This window comes from Coregonus lavaretus (genome assembly GCF_964263955.1).
Source record: "Coregonus lavaretus genome assembly, chromosome: 17".
NCBI classification, from domain to species: domain Eukaryota; kingdom Metazoa; phylum Chordata; class Actinopteri; order Salmoniformes; family Salmonidae; genus Coregonus; species Coregonus lavaretus.
Genome location: NC_140004.1, coordinates 45320745 through 45344139, shown reverse-complemented (window position 1 = coordinate 45344139; position 23395 = coordinate 45320745). Strand labels below are relative to the sequence as shown.

At 43.4% G+C, this 23395-nt stretch overlaps 1 protein-coding gene across 2 annotated transcripts; it reads right to left on the bottom strand.

The window, feature by feature from the left end:
• Positions 1 to 570: 570 nt before the first annotated feature.
• LOC311144944 (C-X-C motif chemokine 11-1-like) lies at positions 571 to 23303 on the bottom strand. Of its 2 annotated transcripts, XM_084181133.1 has the most exons (6): positions 22951 to 23303; positions 18955 to 19064; positions 2365 to 2464; positions 1530 to 1656; positions 1193 to 1285; positions 571 to 982 (listed from the first exon to the last, which is right to left on the bottom strand). In XM_084181133.1, exons 3-6 carry the CDS (start codon positions 2432 to 2434, stop codon positions 970 to 972), a joined length of 303 nt encoding a protein of 100 aa, XP_084037259.1. In that variant the 5' UTR covers positions 2435 to 2464; positions 18955 to 19064; positions 22951 to 23303; the 3' UTR covers positions 571 to 969. The 2 variants fall into 2 exon arrangements, with proteins under 2 accessions (XP_084037259.1, XP_084037258.1); XM_084181132.1 differs by lacking the exons at positions 18955 to 19064; positions 22951 to 23303 and having other exon boundaries at positions 2365 to 2614.
• Between the last annotated feature and the right edge of the window lie 92 nt (positions 23304 to 23395).

Here is a 23395-nt window from a genome sequence, read left to right as displayed (position 1 = left end):
GTTCTAGAAGACATCCCACTATACATAATGTGTTCCTTTAGGCTATGTTCTAGAAGACATCCCACTCTACATAATGTGTTCCTTTAGGCTATGTTCTAGAAGACATCCCACTCTACATAATGTGTTCCTTTAGGCTATGTTCTAGAAGACATCCCACTCTACATAATGTGTTTCTTTAGGCTGTGTTCTAGAAGAGATCCCACTCTACATAATGTGTTCCTTTAGCCTATGTTCTAGAAGACATCCCACTCTACATAATGTGTTCCTTTAGGCTGTTCTAGAAGACATCCCACTCTACATAATGTGTTCCTTTAGGCTATGTTCTAGAAGACATCCCACTCTACATAATGTGTTCCTTTAGGCTATGTTCTAGAAGACATCCCACTCTACATGATGTGTTCCTTTAGGCTGTTCTAGAAGACATCCCACTCTACATAATGTGTTCCTTTAGGCTATGTTCTAGAAGACATCCCACTCTACATAATCTGTCATTTGACTATCATCATTATAGTGACATTTGCTGTGCTATCAAAAGTCTAGGTGAACAGAGAAAAAGATTTAACAAAAAGTAAAGTCAAACGCTTCTTTATTGATTTGATAGAAAATGTAAACAATACATAAAAAATATACAGTTTTTACACAAATGTTCATTTTCATTTCCCATGGACAAATTTGATAACCAAACAAAATATTAAACATTTTAATTGTTGACATTGCATAATAAAAAAATATGTTTACATATTGAAATGCTTTTTATATTTTCCATTGGAAATACTAGAAATGTCACTTAACTACTAGTAAGTCACATTGTGTAACAGATACTCATTTTGTCAATTTACAAAAACGACTTTCTAAGTACCATTCAACAGTGTAAACATATATTCAGGCAGTCTTCAGGCAGTTTTCAGTGCATTCCTCAGGAATAGCTCTCTCTCCATCAAGTTCTCAACTGAACTGGTATCGTTACTTTTACTGCACACTCCTGAAAGGAAAAACAATAATTATCCATATATTATTAATACATATATCATTAACATTATTACTAATAAATACAGATTCAAGGGCGAAGGACAGAAAGGTACCATTTCAAATACTGATATACTGATGTGAGTATTGCGCCGTTGAGAAAGATGCATATGGCGCAGTTACCGTGTATTGAATTTGTAATGCAGTCTGCATATGTAGTCCTCACCTTTGGTTTTTCATCCATTTCTCAATTATTTTCTTGACAATCGGGGCCTCTGGATTCAGACACTTTTTCCCTTTTCCGTTCTTCAGAGTGACACTGAACACACATGGAGAGAGACTCCTGTTAAAAGTTAGCCATCACAACTTTCCAACTGAGCATATAGAGAAATAGCAGGTGTAAGTTAATATCAGTTTGTTAAAAAATAAATAGCAACATTTACTTTATCTCCAACTATATACTAAGCCAGGGACAATATGCAATGATATCAATATAGTTCAAACAGACAGACAGACAGACAGACAGACAGACAGACAGACAGACAGACAGACAGATTTCTTACATGATCTCCATGTGCTGGCAGGAGTGGCTGGAGGCGTACACTTCAAGCTTCTCAATGAGAAGAGGTTTAACACGGTTCACCATTCCATTTAGACACAGGCACCGAGCTTTAGAATGACCCACCTGGCCTGGGAATGACAAGAAAAGGTTATGGCATGTTTGGTTATGGCATTGTTGCAGCTAAGTACTAAACTCTTTGACCGTAAGGCGCTACAGAGGGTAGTGCGTACGGCCCAGTACATCACTGGGGCCAAGCTCCCTGCCATCCAGGACCTCTATACCAGACAGTGTCAGAGGAAGGCCCAAACAATTGTCAAAGACTCCAGTCACCCAAGTCATAGACTGTTCTCTCTGCTACCGCACGGCAAGCGATACCGGAGCGCCAAGTCTAGGTCCATTATTATCTATGCATAGTCACTTTACCCCTACCTACATGTACAAATTACCTCGACTAACCTGTACCCCCACACATTGACTTGGTACCGGTACCCCCTGTATATAGTATCGGTATTGTTATTTTATTGTGTTACTTTTTATTTTATTTTTTACTTTAGTGCATTTATTTAGTAAATATTTTCTTAACTCTATTTCTTGAACTGCATTGTTGGTTAAGGGCTTGTAAGTAAGCATTTCACGGTAAGGTCTACACCTGATGTATTCGGCGCATGTGACAAATACAAGTTGATTTAATTTGAACTCTTCAGTCAGAAATCAAACCTAATATTTGACTACACTTCTCCCTGGCTTTCCAAGTCGCTTCATATGCTGCAGATTTCTAATAAATAAAGATGTCAAAGATATTATAAATATAATTCAAGATATTTCAGAGATGTTACCTTCAACATTAACCAGGATCAGACAGGCCAGGAAGCTGATGAGGACCGTTGATGTCATTGTGTTGATCATGGATACTGCTTCTTCAGTTTCTTCAAGAGTCTGGATGGACAGCTCAGTCAAGTTATGGAAGTTGTGAATGGAGGAGAGCTTGGCTTGCATTTATACTGAAATCCCCTCCATCTCTGGCAGTCAACCAATGAGAGTGGGAGGAAGAGAGAGAGAGAGAGAGAGAGAGAGAGAGAGAGAGAGAGAGAGAGAGAGAGGGGGGGTTTTCCCCTTTTCCCTGTCTGTCTCACCTCCTTACACTTTTTCTCTACTTCTCCTTTCAGACAGGATTTCCTGTTTCTTAGAAACAATATCTCTGACAGTAAAACGGAAGGCATGTTTGAGGCATGTTTAAGGCAGAGAGATGATGCAATCTGTCTATCCTAATGTGTCCCAAATGACACCCTTTTCCCTATATAGTGCACTACTTTTGACCAGAGCCCTATGGACAATGGTCAAAAGTAGTGCACCATATAGGGAATAGGGTGTCATTTGGGACATAACCTGCAGAAGTGAAACATGGACATCGTGGCTACTTCTCCATGATGTTCTTCCGAATGAAGAGAAACACAACTGTCATAGATTTTCACTTGAAAAATGAGAAGAAGCGTAAAATTGTACTGTTTGTCCATTTTGAGACACCGTAACCAGTATACACTTTCTGAAAATAGTCAGAATTAATCTAAGATAACTCAAGAAATCTGTCATGCTTCCCATTCGTAACAGTTAATATATTATGACGACATTTTTGTGAAGTTTCTTTTCTCATTTTGGTCTTCGGCAAAGTTTTTTTTCGGATGTTCGTGCACACAAAAAAAATTCCTGAGGCAAGCCGAAGTTCGATAGCCGAAGTCTACGCCCCTTCGTTGGTGATTGGTCAACAGTAGGGATTCTTCAATAAAGTCTTTGTTGTTATTCAACGAGAGACGACTCATTTTCATGCAAATTTTTTCACTTGAGAAATACCCAAACATCTTAGATGTAAAAGACCTCCTCAACAAAAATATCAAAACGAATTACAGATTTCTTTAGTTATCTTAGATTAACCTCTACGGGATCAGTGTCCCGTGTACGGGACGGTTGAGCTAACGTGCGCTAATGTGATTAGCATGACTGTTGTAAGTAACAGCAAACTTTCCAGGACATAGACATGTCTTATATGGGCAGAAAGCTTAAATTCTTGTTAATCTAACTGCACTGTCCAATTTACAGTAGCTATTACAGTGAAAAAATACCATGCTATTGTTTGAGGGCACAACAACAACAAAATTATCACAGCAACTGGTTTGATACATTCCCCTCTGAAGGTAAATAATGTACTTACATTCAGTAATCTTGCTCTGATTTGTCATCCTAAGGGTCCCAGAGATAAAATGTAGCATAGTTTTGTTTGATAAAATCCATTTTTATATTCAAATGTAGGAACTGTGTTCTACAGTTTGAACCCCTGCTGTCTCTGGCTCCACACCCACCTCGCCCGGCCATCTAGATGTGTGAAAGTTAGTGTATAAGCTAATGATCCATCATGTATGACATTCCTGGGAGTGTGTAAACTTACATTTTGTATTACCATATCATTTTTGTATATTCTCTATAGTTATGTACTTGAAAATGTATCAATTTCTTACAAAATAGTCCAGAATTGCAATGCTTCACTGGATCAATCTGCTTCCATCTAGAGGGCAAAATCTAAATTGAGCCTAAACTGCAATATTATATTGTGGCCTTTCTCTTGCATTTCAAAGATGATGGAACAAACAAAACTAGAAAACCCATGTTTTTATGTTTGTATTATCTTTTACCAGATCTAATGTGTTATATACTCCTACATTAATTTCACATTTCCACAAACTTCAAAGTGTTTCCTTTCTTAAATAAGCACGCCCCATTCACAAAATTCAGAACTAAGAACAGATATAGCCCCTGGTTCACCCCAGACTTGACTGCCCTTGACCAGCACAAAAACATCCTGTGGCGTACTGCATTAGCATCGAACATCCATCGCGATATGCAACTTTTCAGGCAAGTCAGGAACCAATATACACAATCAGTTAGGAAAGCAAAGGCTAGCTTTTTCAAACCGAAATTTGCATCCTGTAGCACTAACTCCAAAAAGATTTGGGACACTGTAAAGTCCATGGAGAATAAGAGCACCTCCTCCCAGCTGCCCACTGCACTGAGGCTAGGAAACACTGTCACCACCGATAAATCTACGATCATCGAGAATTTCAATAAGCATTTTGCTACGGCTGGCCATGCTTTCCACCTGGCTACCCCTACCCCGCCCACCAGCTCTGCACCCTCTGCTGCAACTTGCCCATGCCCCCCCCCCCGCTTCTCCTTCACCCAAATTCAGATAGCTGATGTCCTGAAAGAGCTGCAAAATCTGGACCCCTACAAATCAGCTGGGCTAGACGATCTGGACCCTTTGTTTCTAAAATTAGCCACGGAAATTGTGGCAACCCCTATTACTAGCCTGTTCAACCTCTCTTTCGTATCGTCTGAGATCCCCAGAGATTGGAAAGCTGCCGCGGTCATCCCCCTCTTCAAAGGGGGTGACACTCTAGATCCAAACTGTTACAGACCTATATCCATCCTACCCTGCCTTTTCGAAAGTATTTGAAAGCCAAGTTAACAAACAGATCACCGACCACTTCGAATCCCACCGTACCTTCTCCGCTATGCAATCTGGTTTCCGAGCTGGTCATGGGTGCACCTCAGCCACGCTCAAGGTCCTAAACGATATAATAACCGCGATTGATAAAAGACAGTACTGTGCAGTCATCTTCATCGACCTGGCCAAGGCTTTTGACTCTGTCAATCACCGCATTCTTATTGGCAGACTAAATAGCCTTGGTTTCTCAACTGACTGCCTCGCCTGGTTCACTAACTACTTTTCAGATAGAGTTCAATGTGTCAAATCGGAGGGCCTGTTGTCTGGACCGCTGGCAGTCTCTATGGGGGTGCCACAGGGTTCAATTCTCGGGCAGACTCTATTCTCTGTGTATATCAATGATGTCGCTCTTGCTGCTGGTGACTCTCAGATCCACCTCTACGCAGACGACACCATTTTGTAAACATCTGGCCCTTCATTGGACTCACATTAAGCATCTCCAATCCTAAGTTAAATCTAGAATCGGCTTCCTGTTTCGCAACAAAGCCTCCTTCACTCATGCTGCTAAACATGCCCTCGTAAAACTGACTATCCTACCGATCCTTGACTTCGGCGATGTCATTTACAAAATAGCTTCCAACACTCAACTCAGCAAATTGGATGTAGTCTATCACAGTGCCATCCGTTTTGTCACCAAAGCCCCATATACTACCCACCATTGTGACCTGTACGCTCTCATTGGCTGGCCCTCACTACATATTCGTTGCCAAACCCACTGGCTCCAGGTCATCTATAGATCACTTCTAGGCAAATCCCCGCCTTACTGTACCTGTACACAGCCCATCTGTAATTAGCCCACCCAACTACCTCATCCCCATATTGTTATTTACATTGTTATTTATTTTGCTCATTTGCACCCCAGTAATTCTATTTGCACATCATCTTCTGCACATCTATCACTCTAGTGTTATTACTAAATTGTAATTATTTTGCACTATGGCCTATTTATTGCCTTACCGCCATAACTTACTACATTTGCACACACTGTATATAGATTTTTCTATTGTGTTATTGACTGTACGTTTTTGTTTATTCCATATGTAACTCTGTGTTGTTGTTGTTTTTAATCGCACTGCTTTGCTTTATCTTGGCCAGGTCGCAGTTGTAAATGAGAACTTGTTCTCAACTGGCTTACCTGGTTAAATAAAGGTTAAATAAATAAATGAAAAAATGGTATCAAGAATGTGCATATCCTTGCTTCAGGACCTGAGCTACAGGCAGTTAGATTTGGGTATGTAATTTTAGGCTAAAATTGAAAAAAAGGGTCCGATCCTTAATTCTGACTATTTGGAGGAAGTGTATACTGGCTACAGCATTTCAAGAGGGACAAAGTACTATTCCGCTTTTTCTAGTTTTTTTAAGCAAAGGTCTCTTAAGGGAGTATGCGAGGCACAGACGTTCACGTCGCCTTGCCGGGTTCTGCTAGTAGCTAACCTAACGTAGCAGTCATAAAATAAACGCCTGAAACTATACTTAACAAAAATATAAACGCAACATGTAAAGTGTTGGTCCCATACTGGTATTGACAAGAAGAAAAGAAAATGTCGGCACTTATGCACTGTTCAACAAATCCAGTAAATGTAAAAAAAATCCAGTAAATGTGGAGGAAGAGTTAAAATGGAGTGTCGCATTGTTAATGTCCAAAAGCGGAAGTCGCGTCAAAGTCTCTCTCACAGAAAGAATAATGAGCCAGATATTTAATTGAATGTATAAATGTGAAGCATCTGGTTGACGTTTTCACTAACTACCAAATATGGTGATGGGTGGAAGCCCAGTGGCTGGCAGTTAAAGAAAGGGTATAATGTCTGTGGAAAGTGTCTCATGTCCAGGAAAATAGTTTTGCGTCTTTTTTAACAAGGGCCAAATGAAAGTGAAACTCAAAGTGAATACAGGCTTAGTTCCCTCCTTATTGAAGGAATGTAGTTTCAGTTCTGGACTTTCCCTTTCACCTCTTACATCTGGTTGGCTTAAATGGGATGGCAGGGAAATGGTTTGATTTCAAGGAAAGCAGTGGTGTCCTTGTGTGTCTAACAGCCAGCAGGGCTGTGTGGCAGAGGGACAAGTACACGTGGAAATAGAGGGAAAACAGCCTGAGGAATCTGAGGAGAGTAGTTTCACTTCTTAAAGGTCTACCTCACAGACTTCTACCTTCTCACTGATGTCTTCAATCTGGTGCATTAAATCAACTACATAAAACATATTTCACATGATCCCTGAAGAACAACAAGGAATTCCCTCCAAGCCAACCTAAAACTCCAGGACCTGGTGTCCCTGGAGGAGTTCAAATGACAAATACAGTGAGCTCCAAAAGTATTGGGACAGTGAATGTTTTGTTGTTGTTTTGGTTCTGTACTCCAGCACTTTGGATTTTAAATGATACAATGACTGAGGTTAAAGTGCAGACTGTCAGCTATAATATGAGGGTATTTTCATCCATATCGGATGAATCGTTTAGAAATTACAGCACACTGTACATAGCCCCCCCCCCCCCATTTTAGGGGACCAAAATATAATATGTGTATTAAAATAGTAAAAAGTATTTGGTCCCATATTCATAGCACGCAATGACTACATCAAGCTTGTGACTACAAATTTGTTGGATGCATTTGCTGTTTGTTTTGGATGTGTTTCAGATTATTTTGTGCCCAATAGAAATGAATGGTAAATAATATATTTTGTCATTTTGGAGTAAAAAATAATTGAATATGTTCCTAAAAACTTCAACATTGATGTGGATCCTGAATTAATCATAAATAATGATGAGTGAGAAGGTTAGACACATAAATATCATACCCCCCAAAAAAATGCTAAACTCCCCTGTTATTGTAATGGTAAGAGGTTAGCATGTCTTGGGGGTATGATATAAAATGCTAACCTCCCCTGTTATTGTAATGGTGAGAGGCTAGCATGTCTTGGGGGTATGATATAAAATGCTAACCTCCCCTGTTATTGTTATGGTGAGAGGTTAGCATGTCTTGGGAATTAGCACCTCTTTAAGGAATACCTGGGATAGGATAAAGTAATCCTTCTACCCCCACAAAAAAAAAAAAAGTGGTTATCCCACTGGCTATAAGGTGAATGCACCAATTTGTAAGTCGCTCTGGATAAGAGCGTCTGCTAAATGACGTAAATGTAAAATGTAAATGATATAAAATGCTAAACTCCCCTGTTATTGTAATGGTGAGAGGTTAGCATGTCTTGGGGGTATGATATAAAATGCTAACCTCCCCTGTTATTGTAATGGTGAGAGGCTAGCATGTCTTGGGGGTATGATATAAAATGCTAACCTCCCCTGTTATTGTAATGGTGAGAGGTTAGCATGTCTTGGGGGTATGATATAAAATGCTAACCTCCCCTGTTATTGTAATGGTGAGAGGTTAGCATGTCTTGGGGGTATGATATAAAATGCTAACCTCCCCTGTTATTGTAATGGTGAGAGGTTAGCATGTCTTGGGGGTATGATATAAAATGCTAACCTCCCCTGTTATTGTAATGGTGAGAGGTTAGCATGTCTAGGGGGTATGATATTTGTGCGGCTAACTTTCTCACTCATCATTATTCAAGATTAATTCAGTACTATGGAAACATACTGTAGATAGTGTAATGTAAGTTAATGGAAACATAGCTAGTGTAATATGTGACTGAATAGAGTAGATTGTACAGCTGATTAGCAAAGGCACTACAGATACACCTGATATCCACTCCATCTACAGTAGAGACCTGTTAGACACCTGATATCCACTCCATCTACAGTAGAGACCTGTTAGACACCTGATATCCACTCCATCTACAGTAGAGACCTGTTAGACACCTGATATCCACTCCATCTACAGTAGAGACCTGTTAGACACCTGATATCCACTCCATCTACAGTAGAGACCTGTTAGACACCTGATATCCACTCCATCTACAGTAGAGACCTGTTAGACACCTGATATCCACTCCATCTACAGTAGAGACCTGTTAGACACCTGATATCCACTCCATCTACAGTAGAGACCTGTTAGACACCTGATATCCACTCCATCTACAGTAGAGACCTGTTAGACACCTGATATCCACTCCATCTACAGTAGAGACCTGTAGACACCTGATATCCACTCCATCTACAGTAGAGACCTGTAGACACCTGATATCCACTCCATCTACAGTAGAGACCTGTTAGACACCTGATATCCACTCCATCTACAGTAGAGACCTGTTAGACACCTGATATCCACTCCATCTACAGTAGAGACCTGTAGACACCTGATATCCACTCCATCTACAGTAGAGACCTGTAGACACCTGATATCCACTCCATCTACAGTAGAGACCTGTTAGACACCTGATATCCACTCCATCTACAGTAGAGACCTGTTAGACACCTGATATCCACTCCATCTACAGTAGAGACCTGTAGACACCTGATATCCACTCCATCTACAGTAGAGACCTGTTAGACACCTGATATCCACTCCATCTACAGTAGAGACCTGTTAGACACCTGATATCCACTCCATCTACAGTAGAGACCTGTTAGACACCTGATATCCACTCCATCTACAGTAGAGACCTGTAGACACCTGATATCCACTCCATCTACAGTAGAGACCAGGGTTTGGGTCAATTCCGTTTCAATTCTCGTCAAATTAGGAAGAACACTGAAATTCCAATTATCTTCTATGCTTATCAATGAGGAACATTTGGAATTGGAATTTGGTTTACTTTCTGAATTCTGGAATTTAAATGGCATTGACCGCAACCCTGAGAGACAAAATACTCCTCCAAACCAACCACACAGGAACACTGACACGGAATGACCTACAATGTTAATTTACACATCTCTTGCTGTTCCACAGAGAAAGAAAGAAAGCGCTGCAAATACTATTTGTAATTGGCACATAAGTTCTTAGAGGTTTAACCAACTATTTTTCTCTAACCCTCAGAGTAGGATGTCACTGAATCCAAAACTGAGGTGCTGCCATCTTGAATTTCACCCTCCAACCGATCACAATCCAGACATTACTAACACGGATGCCTTGAAGACAGGATATATCCATGGACACATGGCTGGTGGGAAAGTCATTTTCTCCCACACTGCTAGTGTTTTTGGAAGGCTGCTGGATACTGTAGACACAGTATTTGACATGTTTAAGAAAGGAAGAAAAACAAAGTTCATTTTACACGCACACAAGCAGAAACACACACACAAGTGTGTACAGTACAGCACACTCACACACACACACTCACCTGTGCGTACAGTACACTCACACACACACTCACCTGTGCGTACAGTACACTCACTCACACACTCACCTGTGCGTACAGTACACTCACTCACACACACACACCTGTGCGTACAGTACACTCACACACACACTCACCTGTGCGTACAGTACACTCACTCACTCACACTCACCTGTGCGTACAGTACACTCACTCACTCACACACACCTGTGCGTACAGTACACTCACTCACACACTCACCTGTGCGTACAGTACACTCACACACACACACTCACCTGTGCGTACAGTACACTCACTCACACACTCACCTGTGCGTACAGTACACTCACACACACACTCACCTGTGCGTACAGTACACTCACTCACTCACACTCACCTGTGCGTACAGTACACTCACTCACTCACACACCTGTGCGTACAGTACACTCACACACACACTCACCTGTGCGTACAGTACACCCACTCACACACTCACCTGTGCGTACAGTACACTCACTCACACACACCTGTGCGTACAGTACACTCACACTCACCTATGCGTACAGTACACTCACTCACTCACACTCACCTGTGCGTATAGTACACTCACTCACTCACACTCACCTGTGCGTACAGTACACTCACTCACTCACACTCACCTGTGCGTACAGTACACTCACTCACACTCACCTGTGCGTACAGTACACTCACACACACACTCACCTGTGCGTACAGTACACTCACTCACTCACACTCACCTGTGCGTACAGTACACTCACTCACTCACACACACCTGTGCGTACAGTGCGCGTGCAAACACACACAAAATGGCACATATCACACATCATTCGTTACTATATGAACAGTTGTAAATGCTCTGAGTGGTTTGAGGAATCGACATAAATGACCCATCTGGTTTACCAGTAAAATACTAAATCTCAGCCCTTCATAACAAAGATGTTAGTCATTCAACAGGAAACATGACGTTTCTATCTGAGGCTGAAGGAGAATACAAGCATGGATGGAAGCATGATCTCCATTAGCTTGAAACAGAGAATTATATCTTTAGAATTATATTAAATACCAAAGAATTAAAGGAAGCAAGAGAGATGGAGAAGGTTAGAGCCAACAACAAAGTTCATACCCCTTCCATGAACTGACAACGCAGAGGAGCCTTACTGAGGCAGACTAACTAATGACCTAGCCAGAACTATAGTATTAGTGATGGGAAGTTCGGCTCTTTTAACTGACTCTGATCTTTTCAACTCGTTCAGTCAAAAGAACGAATGTTTCAACTCATTTTGTTAATTTGGAGGAGGAATGGAGGGAAAAAGAGAGGCAGAGGAGGTCTAAGACAGAGACGGGGGAAGAGGGTGAGCTTGAGTCAGTTAAAAATGGCGGGAAAAAGGGAGATTTGTTTGTTAAAGAAGAATGGTAGAAAGTGTAAACAGAGTGAGTTGAAGACAGGAGAATAAATGGAAGTGAATGAGGGTGAAGTATCAGAGGTGGCAGGTGTGGTGAAGTTCTCGGAGCCCGAGGCTATCACCGAGGGTCAGGATAAAGATAAGTCTGTGACAGTAGGAGTGAAGTTTTTGGAAAAAGTGGACCCTTGCCTTTTGGCCGATCCCTTTGTGGTTTCAGGGTGGGTGAAAACAGAGTTGGGTGCTGTGGAATCGGTGAGGGTAACCAGAAGTGGTCTGGTGATAATTGTTTGTGTTTCTGCTGAGGGAGCAGGCGCTCCACGTTAAATGAATGGGGACAAGAGATGTGAATTGTTTTGCGCTCAAGAAAAGGGCGCCATTGAAAGGAGTGATTACTGGGGTAGCGGTAAATGTGAAAGTGGACCAACTGAAGGGGAAGATTCCCGGTGTTTGTGATGCTCGTCGTTTGGTGCGACGCAGACAGAAACAGAAGAGTCATTGTCTGTTCTTTTGAGTTTTGATGTTGAGTCTCTGCCCGACAAAGTGATGTTAGGATATATAAGGTATCCTGTACGAGCTTTTGTGCCAAATACATTACGTTGTTACAGGTGTCAAGCTTATGGGCATGTGGCAGCAGTGTGTAGGAGGGAGGTTCCTAGGTGTGAGAAGTGTGCAGAAGGGCATGAGACAAATGAAGGTGTAGCATTGGGGAAAGTAGTGGTATGTGTTAATTGTAGGGGTGCCCATGGGGCTGGGGATCAGAAGGGTCCGGTGCGAGAGAGGCAGGTTGAGGTTACCAGGGTTAGGGTAGAGCAGAGGGTGTCATATGCTGAGGCAGTGAAGAAAGTAGAGGAAGATGGATCAAGGGGAGGGATCCTGAGAGGAGTGGTGGGAGTGGTAGATCTGTACCAGTACAGAGGGATAAACCAACGAGTGATATATGTTTAAGTAAGATTGGATTTTTGGCATTTATAGCAATGGTTATCAACTGTACTGCAGGGATGGACTTAAATCGCAGAAAATAGAGGTTGTGGTGGCAGCTGCAGAGAGGTATTTGGGTGTGCGAGACTTGACATCAGAAGAGATACAGGGTGTGTTATGTGGTGGTGTCCCATCTTTTCGGGGGGGGGGGGGGAAGAAAGAGAGCAAGAGAGAGAGTGAGACAGAGAGAGAGAGAGAGAGAGAGAGAGAGAGAGAGAGAGAGCGAGAGAGAGAGAGAGAGAGATAGACAGAGACAGAGACAGAGGAGACAGAGAGAGAGAGAGACAGAAAGAGAGAGAGACAGAGAGACAGAGACAGACAGAGAGAGAGAGAGAGTTGGTTCCCTTGTACCAGGCAAGTTATATCAATAGACATACCATGAAACCCACAAGAACACACACACAGATTAATGCTCCAACGCGTCATCAATTCAGATAATGAATGCATTGCCTCCTGGATGACGTCATTTGGTAGTGACCTCATAATGAACCTGCTGAGACAGGTGATTAGTTAGTTGTTGATTGGTGGGTTCACGTAGCTACGGTGCCTTCAGAAAGTATTCACATCCCTTGACTATTTCCACATTTTGTTGTTACAAAGTGGAATTAAAATGGATTTGTCTTTCTTTTTCAATGATCTAAACAAAATACTCTGTCCGTGTACTCTTGGATTTAAGTGCGGCATTCGACACTGTTGACCATGATGTCCTTCTGGACAGACTGGATAGGTGGGTTGTCCTCTCAGGTCCAGTTCTGTATGTGGAGAGGTGGGTTGTCCTCTCAGGTCCAGTTCTGTATGTGGAGAGGTGGGTTGTCCTCTCAGGTCCAGTTCTGTATGTGGAGAGGTGGGTTGTCCTCTCAGGTCCAGTTCTGTATGTGGATAGGTGGGTTGTCCTCTCAGGTCCAGTTCTGTATGTGGAGAGGTGGGTTGTCCTCTCAGGTCCAGTTCTGTATGTGGAGAGGTGGGTTGTCCTCTCAGGTCCAGTTCTGTATGTGGAGAGGTGGGTGGTCCTCTCAGGTCCAGTTCTGTATGTGGAGAGGTGGGTGGTCCTCTCAGGTCCAGTTCTGTATGTGGAGAGGTGGGTGGTCCTCTCAGGTCCAGTTCTGTATGTGGAGAGGTGGGTGGTCCTCTCAGGTCCAGTTCTGTATGTGGAGAGGTGGGTTGTCCTCTCAGGTCCAGTTCTGTATGTGGAGAGGTGGGTTGTCCTCTCAGGTCCAGTTCTGTATGTGGAGAGGTGGGTTGTCCTCTCAGGTCCAGTTCTGTATGTATGTGGTTATGTATACCCGTCCTCCTGCCTTCATTCATTAGTCAAATCAGCCACACGTGTATTTCAGTATCTCTCTCTCTGCCTCTATCTGTATCTCCCTCTCAGTCTCCCTGTCTCTCTCTGTATCTCCCTCTCAGTCTCCCTCTCAGTCTCCCTGTATCTCCCTCTCAGTCTCCCTGTCTCTATCTGTATCTCCCTCTCAGTCTCCCTGTCTCTCTCTGTATCTCCCTCTCAGTCTCCCTCTCAGTCTCCCTGTATCTCCCTCTCAGTCTCCCTGTATCTCCCTCTCAGTCTCCCTGTCTCTCTCTGTATCTCCCTCTCAGTTTCCCTGTCTCTCTCTGTATCTCCATCTCAGTCTCCCTGTCTCTCTCTGTATCTCCCTCTCAGTCTCCCCTGTCTCTATCTGTATCTCCCCCTCAGTCTCCCTGTCTATCTGTATCTCCCCCTCAGTCTCCCTGTCTCTATCTGTATTTCCCTCAGTCTCCCTGTCTCTCTCTGTATCTCCATCTCAGTCTCCCTGTCTCTCTCTGTATCTCCCTCTCAGTCTCCCTGTCTCTCTCTGTATCTCCCTCTCAGTCTCCCTGTCTCTCTCTGTATCTCCCTCTCAGTCTCCCTGTCTCTCTCTGTATCTCCCTCTCAGTCTCCCTGTCTCTCCCTGTATCTCCCTCTCAGTCTCCCTGTATCTCCCTCTCAGTCTCCCTGTCTCTCCCTGTATCTCCCTCTCAGTCTCCCTGTATCTCCCTCTCAGTCTCCCTGTATCTCCCTCTCAGTCTCCCTGTCTCGATCTGTATCTCCCTCTCAGTCTCTATCTGTATCTCCCTCAGTCTCCCTGTCTCTATCTGTATTTCCCTCAGTCTCCCTGTCTCTCTCTGTATCTCCATCTCAGTCTCCCTGTCTTTCCCTGTATCTCCTTCTCAGTCTCCCTGTCTCTCTCTGTATCTCCCTCAGCCTCCCTGTCTCTCTCTGTATCTCCCTCTCAGCCTCCCTGTCTCTCTCTGTATCTCCCTCTCAGTCTCCCTGTATCTCCCTCTCAGTCTCCCTGTCTCTATCTGTATCTCCCTCTCAGCCTGCCTGTCTCTCTCTGTATCTCCCTCTCAGTCTCCCTGTCTCTCCCTGTATCTCCCTCTCAGTCTCCCTGTATCTCCCTCTCAGTCTCCCTGTATCTCCCTCTGTCTCCCTGTCTCTCTCTGTATCTCCCTCTCAGTCTCCCTGTCTCTCTCTGTATCTCCCTCTCAGCCTCCCTGTATCTCCCTCTCAGTCTCCCTGTATCTCCCTCTGTCTCCCTGTCTCTCTCTGTATCTCCCTCTCAGTCTCCCTGTCTCTCTCTGTATCTCCCTCTCAGCCTCCCTGTCTCTATCTGTATCTCCCTCTCAGTCTCCCTGTATCTCCCTCTCAGTCTCCCTGTCTCGATCTGTATCTCCCTCTCAGTCTCCCTGTCTCTATCTGTATCTCCCTCTCAGTCTCCCTGTCTCTCTCTGTATCTCCCTCTCAGCCTCCCTGTCTCTCTCTGTATCTCCCTCAGTCTTCCTCTCTCTCTCTGTATCTCCCTCTCAGTCTCCCTGTCTCTCTCTGTATCTCCCTCTCAGTTTCCCTGTCTCTCTCTGTATCTCCCTCAGCCTCCCTGTCTCTCTCTGTATCTCCCTCTCAGCCTGCCTGTCTCTCTCTGTATCTCCCTCAGTCTCCCTGTCTCTCTCTGTATCTCCCTCTCAGTCTCCCTGTCTCTCTCTGTATCTCCCTCAGCCTCCCTGTCTCTCTCTGTATCTCCCTCTCAGTCTCCCTGTCTATCTGTATCTCCCTCTCAGTCTCCCTGTCTCTCTCTGTATCTCCCTCTCAGTCTCCCTGTCTCTCTCTGTATCTCCCTCAGCCTCCCTGTATCTCCCTCTCAGTCTCCCTGTCTCTATCTGTATCTCCCTCAGCCTCCCTGTCTCTCTCTGTATCTCCCTCTCAGTCTCCCTGTCTATCTGTATCTCCCTCTCAGTCTCCCTGTCTCTCTCTGTATCTCCCTCTCAGTCTCCCTGTCTCTCTCTGTATCTCCCTCAGCCTCCCTGTATCTCCCTCTCAGTCTCCCTGTCTCTATCTGTATCTCCCTCAGTCTCCCTGTCTCTCTCTGTATCTCCCCCTCAGTCTCCCTGTATCTCCCTCTCAGTCTCCCTGTCTTTTTCTCGCTGTCTCCCTCTCTCTCCCCAATGTCACTAGAACGGTACACGCCCCTCTCGAGTCACGCATTACGTAACAACATGCAGACGCAATTAGATCAGGGTCGTGTCCATTAGGCACCAAACGGAACAGAAAACAGACTAGAACAAGGGAGGGACTACCTGTTGTAAAACGTTTTGTAACGTTGTTTCCTGATGAACATCTCCCTGATGAATAATTAATGCTTTCATTACTTCCTCAGCTCAAGTGGATCTGTTCATTTAAAAGCCCCCTTTTCTGGCCCCTCTCCGCCGACCGAAGGCCGTAGCTCGGCCACCAAACCGGTAAAAGGAGGGGGGAGTTAACGTCTGCTGGCCGTGCGTCAGAGGCCTAGTACCTTTCCGCTCGACCAAAGTGTGTGTGTGTGTGTGCGAGCCTCAAAGTCATCTAATTTTAGCACTTGCCTTTTCGTTGTTGAAAGCAGTCAGAGATTTAGAACTAGACAACAAAATGGAGCAAGTTTCCACTAAAATAATATTGATTTAATCTTCCTTTTTTGATTGACTGTCCCATCCCCTTACTGGGTAAACCAGTATCTACTAACAAATTAAAGTACCAATTATTCGTTTAAAAAGTATCCTATGTCATAAGACTTATTATGGACAAATAAAACTCACAGAATAAAAAGGAAAGTTTTACATCTCTCTAAGTCTGAAGGTGGTTTTAACCTCCCAGACTTGGAATTGTATCAACTTGCCACCCAAGGCTTTTCCTTGAGACATATTGTTAAATGCACTAAAGAGGAACAATGGGTACATATTGAAGATGCACATGCTCATCCCCAGAATAATTTTAAAGGATAACGCTAAGAACATTAACAACTTCATAGTTAAGAACACTATAACAATATGGAAGAAAATGAAACGTATTCTACAAGAACCAATATCACTCCCTAAAAACACAACCCTATGGAACAATCCCTGGATTTCTTTTCAGAATTCACCGATAAATTGGTCCAAATAGGAAACTAAAGTCATAGAAACCGTAAATGACTTGGTAACAGGAAATACATTTATTACCATGAAAGAATTAAAAGGCAATTTTGGACTGACCAATGTAGATATTTTCAAATACATGCAACTTAAAAGAACCATGAAATTTCAATTTGAAATCTTGAGAGAATCCTATTTGAGTCAGAAAAGGATATTCATAAGATAGGTGAGATGTACACAACCTTGCAGAGAGCCGATCCAACTAACAACCCTTTTAGAAAAATATATAAACTATTGGAACCAAGACTTTAAAATAACTGATATTGGCACAAAATGGAGGGAACAACTAACAAAATTGCAGGTAACTAAAATGTACGCTTAATCCAGTAAAAACGAATGCAAGAGACTAAATTCACAAAAATTCTACAGCACAACAACAGAGTCATGTCTTAAGTGTAAAACTAACAGTGACTCAATAATCCATGCCTTCTGGGAACGCTATAAGGTCCAAAAGTTATGGGCGGAGTCAGAAAGTTGGCTGTTAGAAGTATCACAATGTAAATGTCTGGTCTGCATATTTCAAGACATCATATGAGGGAGCAGTGAGATACCCGATGGGTTGGACCATACTGTTCTAGTCAATTGTCTTGAAAAAACGTATAGTTAACTGGAAATCAACCAATCCTCCATCGTTAAGACAATGGACAAATCATATGCTTCATTATCTGAATATTGAAAGAGCGTGGGCGACGGAGAGGAATTAAATGGTGCAATTTGAGGACATGTGGCGGAGAGATAGGGGTGAGAACAGGTGGGTCGGGGAAGGTGGGTCGGGGCAGGTGGGTGTGAACAGGTGGGTGTGGGCAGGTGGGTCGGGGCAGGTGGGTGTGAACAGGTGGGTCGGGGAAGGTGGGTCGGGGCAGGTGGGTGTGAACAGGTGGGTGTGGGCAGGTGGGTCTGGGCAGGTGGGTGAGAACAGGTGGGTCGGGGCAGGTGGGTGTGGGCAGGTGGGTGAGAACAGGTGGGTCGGGGAAGGTGGGTCGGGGCAGGTGGGTCTGGGCAGGTGGGTCTGGGCAGGTGGGTCGGGGCACCATTTAGCAGACACTCTTATACAGAGCGACTTACAGTTAGTGAGTGCATACATTTTTCATACTGGCCCCCCGTGGGAATCGAACCCACAACCTTGGCGTTGCAAACGCCATGCTCTACATCCCTGCCGGCCATTCCCTCCCCTACCCTGGACGACGCTGGGCCAATTGTGCGCCGCCCCATGGGTCTCCCGGTCGCGGCCGGCTACGACAGAGCTTGGATTTGAACCAGGATCTCTAGTGGCACAACTTGATTGGAGTCCACATTTGGCTAATTCATTTGTTTGGACATGATTTAGAAAGAAACATGCCTGTCTATATAAGGTCCCTACCTCCCGAGTGGCGCAGTGGTCTAAGGCACTGCGCCACTCGGGAGGTAGGGACCTTATATAGACAGGCATGTTTCTTTCTAAATCATGTCCAAACAAATGAATTAGCCAAATGTGGACTCCAATCAAGTTGTAGTTTGATCAAAGGAAATTGGATGCACCTGAGATCAATTTGGAGTGTCAAGGGGTGTGAATACTTATGTAAATGAGATATTTCTGTATTTCATTTTCAATAAATTTGCAAACATTTCTAAAAACATGTTTTCACTGTCATTATGGTGTAATGTGTGTAAATGGGTAAGATTTTTTTTAAAATATATATACATTTTGAATTCAGGCTGTAACACAACAAAATGTGGAACAAGTCAAGGGCTATGAATGAATACATTCTGAAGAGACAGTATGTGGTGAGGTGGGAGGGTGAGAGGGTTGGGGAGGGAGTACCTACCTATGAAATCCACACTGACATCATCTTAAAGCGCACGCTCTGGCCTGAGGTGGCCACGTACTCGTGGACTGAACATGCTCCGTTGAGACCTCTAGGACAGGAGCAGCTTCCTGGTTGAGACAAGAGGAGTAAGTCTACATCCAACATGTGTCCTAAACCGCACCCTATTCTCTAAGGGCACTATATGGGCAATTCCACAGTAACGGAGTGATGCTGAGACTCAGATTTTTGATATATATATATACTTTTTGTTTTTGTTATGAATATTACTAACAGATTACATTTTGGACAAGGGATCCGTGGAATAAGTTTAGAGCGTGTAATACAATACAATGTAATATTATTAATCTACAATTTCTGTTCGGAACCCTGGGCAACATGGCCCTGGGAGGATAACAGGGATATTGGTATCTCCACCACAATACTTATTGTATTCCCCAATTATTATATTTTACATAAATGCCCTGTAATTTAAGGTTTAAAAATTGTACACATTTCGTCGTGGGGCAGAGAGATGTTTATTGTTGCAGCTTGTGTAGAATTCTCTCTGCCCCACCATTATGAGGGGGGTCCCTGATGAATTTGCTATGACAAAAGGGGTCCCCGGCCCCCATACGTTTGAGAACTACTGCTATTGGCTAGTGCACTATGAGTGTTGAATGCTTTTGATTGGCTATTACTTTGCTGTGGGTCTTACGTAAAGACAGACTATGTGCTTTGATTTAGTATAATTTTTTGACATTTTAGTCATTTAGCAGACGCTCTTATCCAGAGCGACTTACAGTTAGTGAGTGCCTACATTTTTCATACTTGCCCGCCGTGGGAATCGAACCCACAACCCTGGCGTTGCAAGCGCCATGCTCTACCAACTGAGCTACACGGGACCATATTATCATCCTTTGTTGTTGCTGTTAGGCTCATTGTAACAGCAGAGTATGACTTACAGTGCTACCACTCAGCTGAGGATTAGTTTTCTTAGTGGAAGGTCAAACCGTCAAATGAATCGAGTTTTGATTTGAATCGTTTAAAGAGCTGGTAAAAATACATGTAGGAATAGGGTGCCATTTGGGATGCCACCAACCTAGGTCAAGGGTCAAGGGTTAAGGGTAGGTAGGGACATTGGTCATTTTTACCATCTATCTGAGACTACCCTTGTCCAAGACTTCCTGGAGCACCCTCTGGCCAACAGTTGACAGTCTGAAGGGAAGAAGCTACCTATATACCTCCTAGGTCAAACCATTCAAATAACCTTTTGACATGACAATATTTTCGTAGAAATGAAACGACTCGGGAGGATGTTTTTCACCAAAAAACCTGAACCTAATAGCATGATTCAACTCCTATCAAAAAGGAATTAAAAATTGTATCAAGGCAAAACCATAGTGGAAAGTCCAATGTCACCCCAACGTCACCCCATACCCTTTCCCTGCCATGTGGCATGTGCTACCTGAGCTAAACGCTAAGTCGTGACCAAGCTAAGTTAATGACATGCCTCTCTCAAGGCTGAATGCTAATGGCGGTACATGCATTGTCAAGACCATGGTAATGAGAGAGACAGGGAGCCAGCCAGTGACTGAGTGACCCCCCCCTGCCCCGCTCTTCCCATCCTTAGCTGTGACGCTGACCCCCCCCCCCCCCGCGCAGTGCGCATAAATATGTCCCGGGTTCCAGACAATGGACATCAGCTCTGAGCGAACCAAAGGGAACCAATAACCCAAAGAGCAGCAGACATCCCAGTCGGCACGCTACAGAATCCCACAGCACAGCAGAGACAGACTACAGAACCAGAACTCAACATGCAACAACTCCAGGTGAAATACCAACTTCTGCTATTGATCAGTTAGTTAGTAACTAGGCAGTGCTCTCCAGGTGATGCATGATGAAGGGCTAGGGACTAGAGCTAACTTTCACTAAGAGTGTTGAATGCTCTTGATTGGCTATTGCTTTGCTGTGGGGCTTACGTAACGACAGACTATGTGCTTTGATTTAGTATTATCATCCTTTGTTTTATTTTTATTTATTTTTAGTCATTTAGCAGACGCTCTTATCCAGAGCGACTTACAGGAGCAATTAGGGTTTGTTGTTGCTGTTAGGCTCATTGTAACAGCAGAGTATGACTTACAGTGCTACCACTCAGCTGAGGATTCGTTTTCTTAGTGGAAGGTCAAACCGTCAAATGAATCGAGTTTTGATTTGAATTGTTTTAGGGGTACAGTAGTCGTATGTAGTTAGCAATTTTCTGGCATTTGGACAAATCCCTATTAACAGTTTAAAGAGCTGGTAAAAAATATATATTTGATTCAGGCCTAAGACAGTAAGCTAAGCCTAGGCTACTATTCTGGTCACATACGTGTCTAATTTTTTGCTGTACTACCTGAAATGTGTATTTAGGAGCGCCAGTGCCCCTACAGTACCCAGATAACATTTAGTGGAACAGAAATAAATGAAAAAGGGAGAGCTTCTTCAGGAGATGAGCTTCAAAAGTAGCGAGGATTCATATAGCCAACGCAGGCTACATATCAATCTTAAAAATCAAATTTTCTGGTGCTCCTTAACCCTGTATTTTGTAATTGCTGGCAATTCTTATTATTAATACACTGAATATTTTTCATTGTGCTCCTACATTTTTCAACTGATGAGCACATTTGCTCCTTGTAAAAAAAATCTCAGTGTAGAGCCCTGGGCTAGTTGTTGTATTTAGTTGGACAGATGTAATGTTTAGTCCTGATATTCTATCTGCTCAGCTTCAGCAGCCAGTAGCCTGGCAGAACATTATCTCATTAAACCAGGGACAGTAAATCCCTGGGTTTAACAATGATATACAATCCCTTGTGTTGTGTTTTCCGTGTTTAACTCAACTCTGTGTTTTCTCCCTTGGTGTGTTTTCCTACGCAGCTCCTGCGTCTGTTGCTCCTGTGCCTGCTGGCCCTGGGTCACTGCCTGTGTGTGCCCCTGGGTGGCCAGTGTGTGGACAAGAGCTTCTGCACTAGCAGCCTGGAGGAGTACCACGCACAGCTAGTCCGCCTGCCCAACGGCCTCAACGAACGCAGTGTAGCCGCCTGGACCTACGTGTGAGTACCTTTAACGGATGGATGTGTTAGACTGATGCTATACAGCCACACATCAATGTAATGGCAGTACACGAAGCTAATCCCTATTGGAGACTTGGATAGGCTTCAGAAAATGTGTACTGTGTTGTATTTCTTTTTTTTTTTTTTTTTGCTTTGTTTCCGACTGACAATATTGTCTTATTATTATTTATTTTTTTTCAGAGAAAATAAAGACTTGAACCGAGTGCCTCAGGTCCTGTATGAAGCCAACTGCTTTAAGAGACACTACTGTACGGGTTTGGACAGCACCCCCGGCCTGGAGACCATCCCCATCACCCTCAGGATGCCCGTGCTGAGGAAAAACACCCGCTGTGCCTACTTCTCCCTGGAGTTCGAGCCCATCAATATAGCCTGTATATGCGCCACTTCCAGACAAAGCTGATTTCTACACCACTCAATTGTTAATTACTATAGTATTTATTTTGGCTATACATGTTGAGGCTATATTTGAAATTGAATGTGTATTTTCTTCATATGGGTAAAGACAATTATTCTTATTGTTGACACCACTCAGTCTCAGTTCCAACTCTCATGTTAGTTGTTTGCCATAAAGACATTGAAAATGTATTGGTCATGAAGAAGTAAATTGTTCACTTAGCCATCATCTGCTTGAAGCTTACGACAGTAATAAACTCATTTTAAAACAAACACCTGTTTCTCTGTTGCTTAACATGGATGTCATCATATTAGCCTAAATGTATGCACTCACTAACTGTAAATCGCTCTGGATAAGAGCGTCTGCTAAATGACTAAAATGTATATGGAGTTACTTGGGCTCCAACGTGAATTGTAGCTAGCTAGCTGCTGCTGCAAGCTTTTCCCTGATACATGGCTGTTGATTCCTAGTTAAGAAAGCTAGGAATAGCAAGCATTAGAGATCACTCACCTTTAGATATGATTTTGGCATTTGACTGAGCCAACGACGGCTCCCCTACCATCAAAACTGTCTTAATGACTGGAAACTGCACTGCGACACTATCTAGCTAGCCGGCTGTGCACAAATAGCTGCCGTTAGCTAGCTAGCTAACACAAGCTGACAGAGCTGGTTCGGAAGCGAAAACAGCTGCTATTTACAAAACATAGATAACACTATTCTAATTAGATGTGATTGCAATAATAATACGTGTGAATACAAGTAATAAGAAGCATAAATTCAATGGAAAAGGAAATTATAAAGTTAGCAGCTAGCACAAACTAAACACAACGCCGCCATGACAGTTTCTAGATGACCTTCCGGTTGAAAGTGTAACTTGGCCGGAACTAGATACGAAATATTTAGGAACGCTTTCTTTGCCATTTTTGGTAAGTAGGCTATCTACTTTGTTATAAAA

Bases quoted from the DNA above. Each gene is read 5' to 3' on its own strand.
- LOC311144944 (XM_084181132.1), bottom strand. From the start codon at position 2,524: ATGCAAGCCAAGCTCTCCTCCATTCACAACTTCCATAACTTGACTGAG. The intron at 1,657-2,364 runs GTAACATCTCTG...TGTCATTCCCAG, and splicing joins GATCCTGGTTAATGTTGAAG to GCCAGGTGGGTCATTCTAAA. The intron at 1,286-1,529 runs GTAAGAAATCTG...ATGTGTGTTCAG, and splicing joins TGCCAGCACATGGAGATCAT to TGTCACTCTGAAGAACGGAA.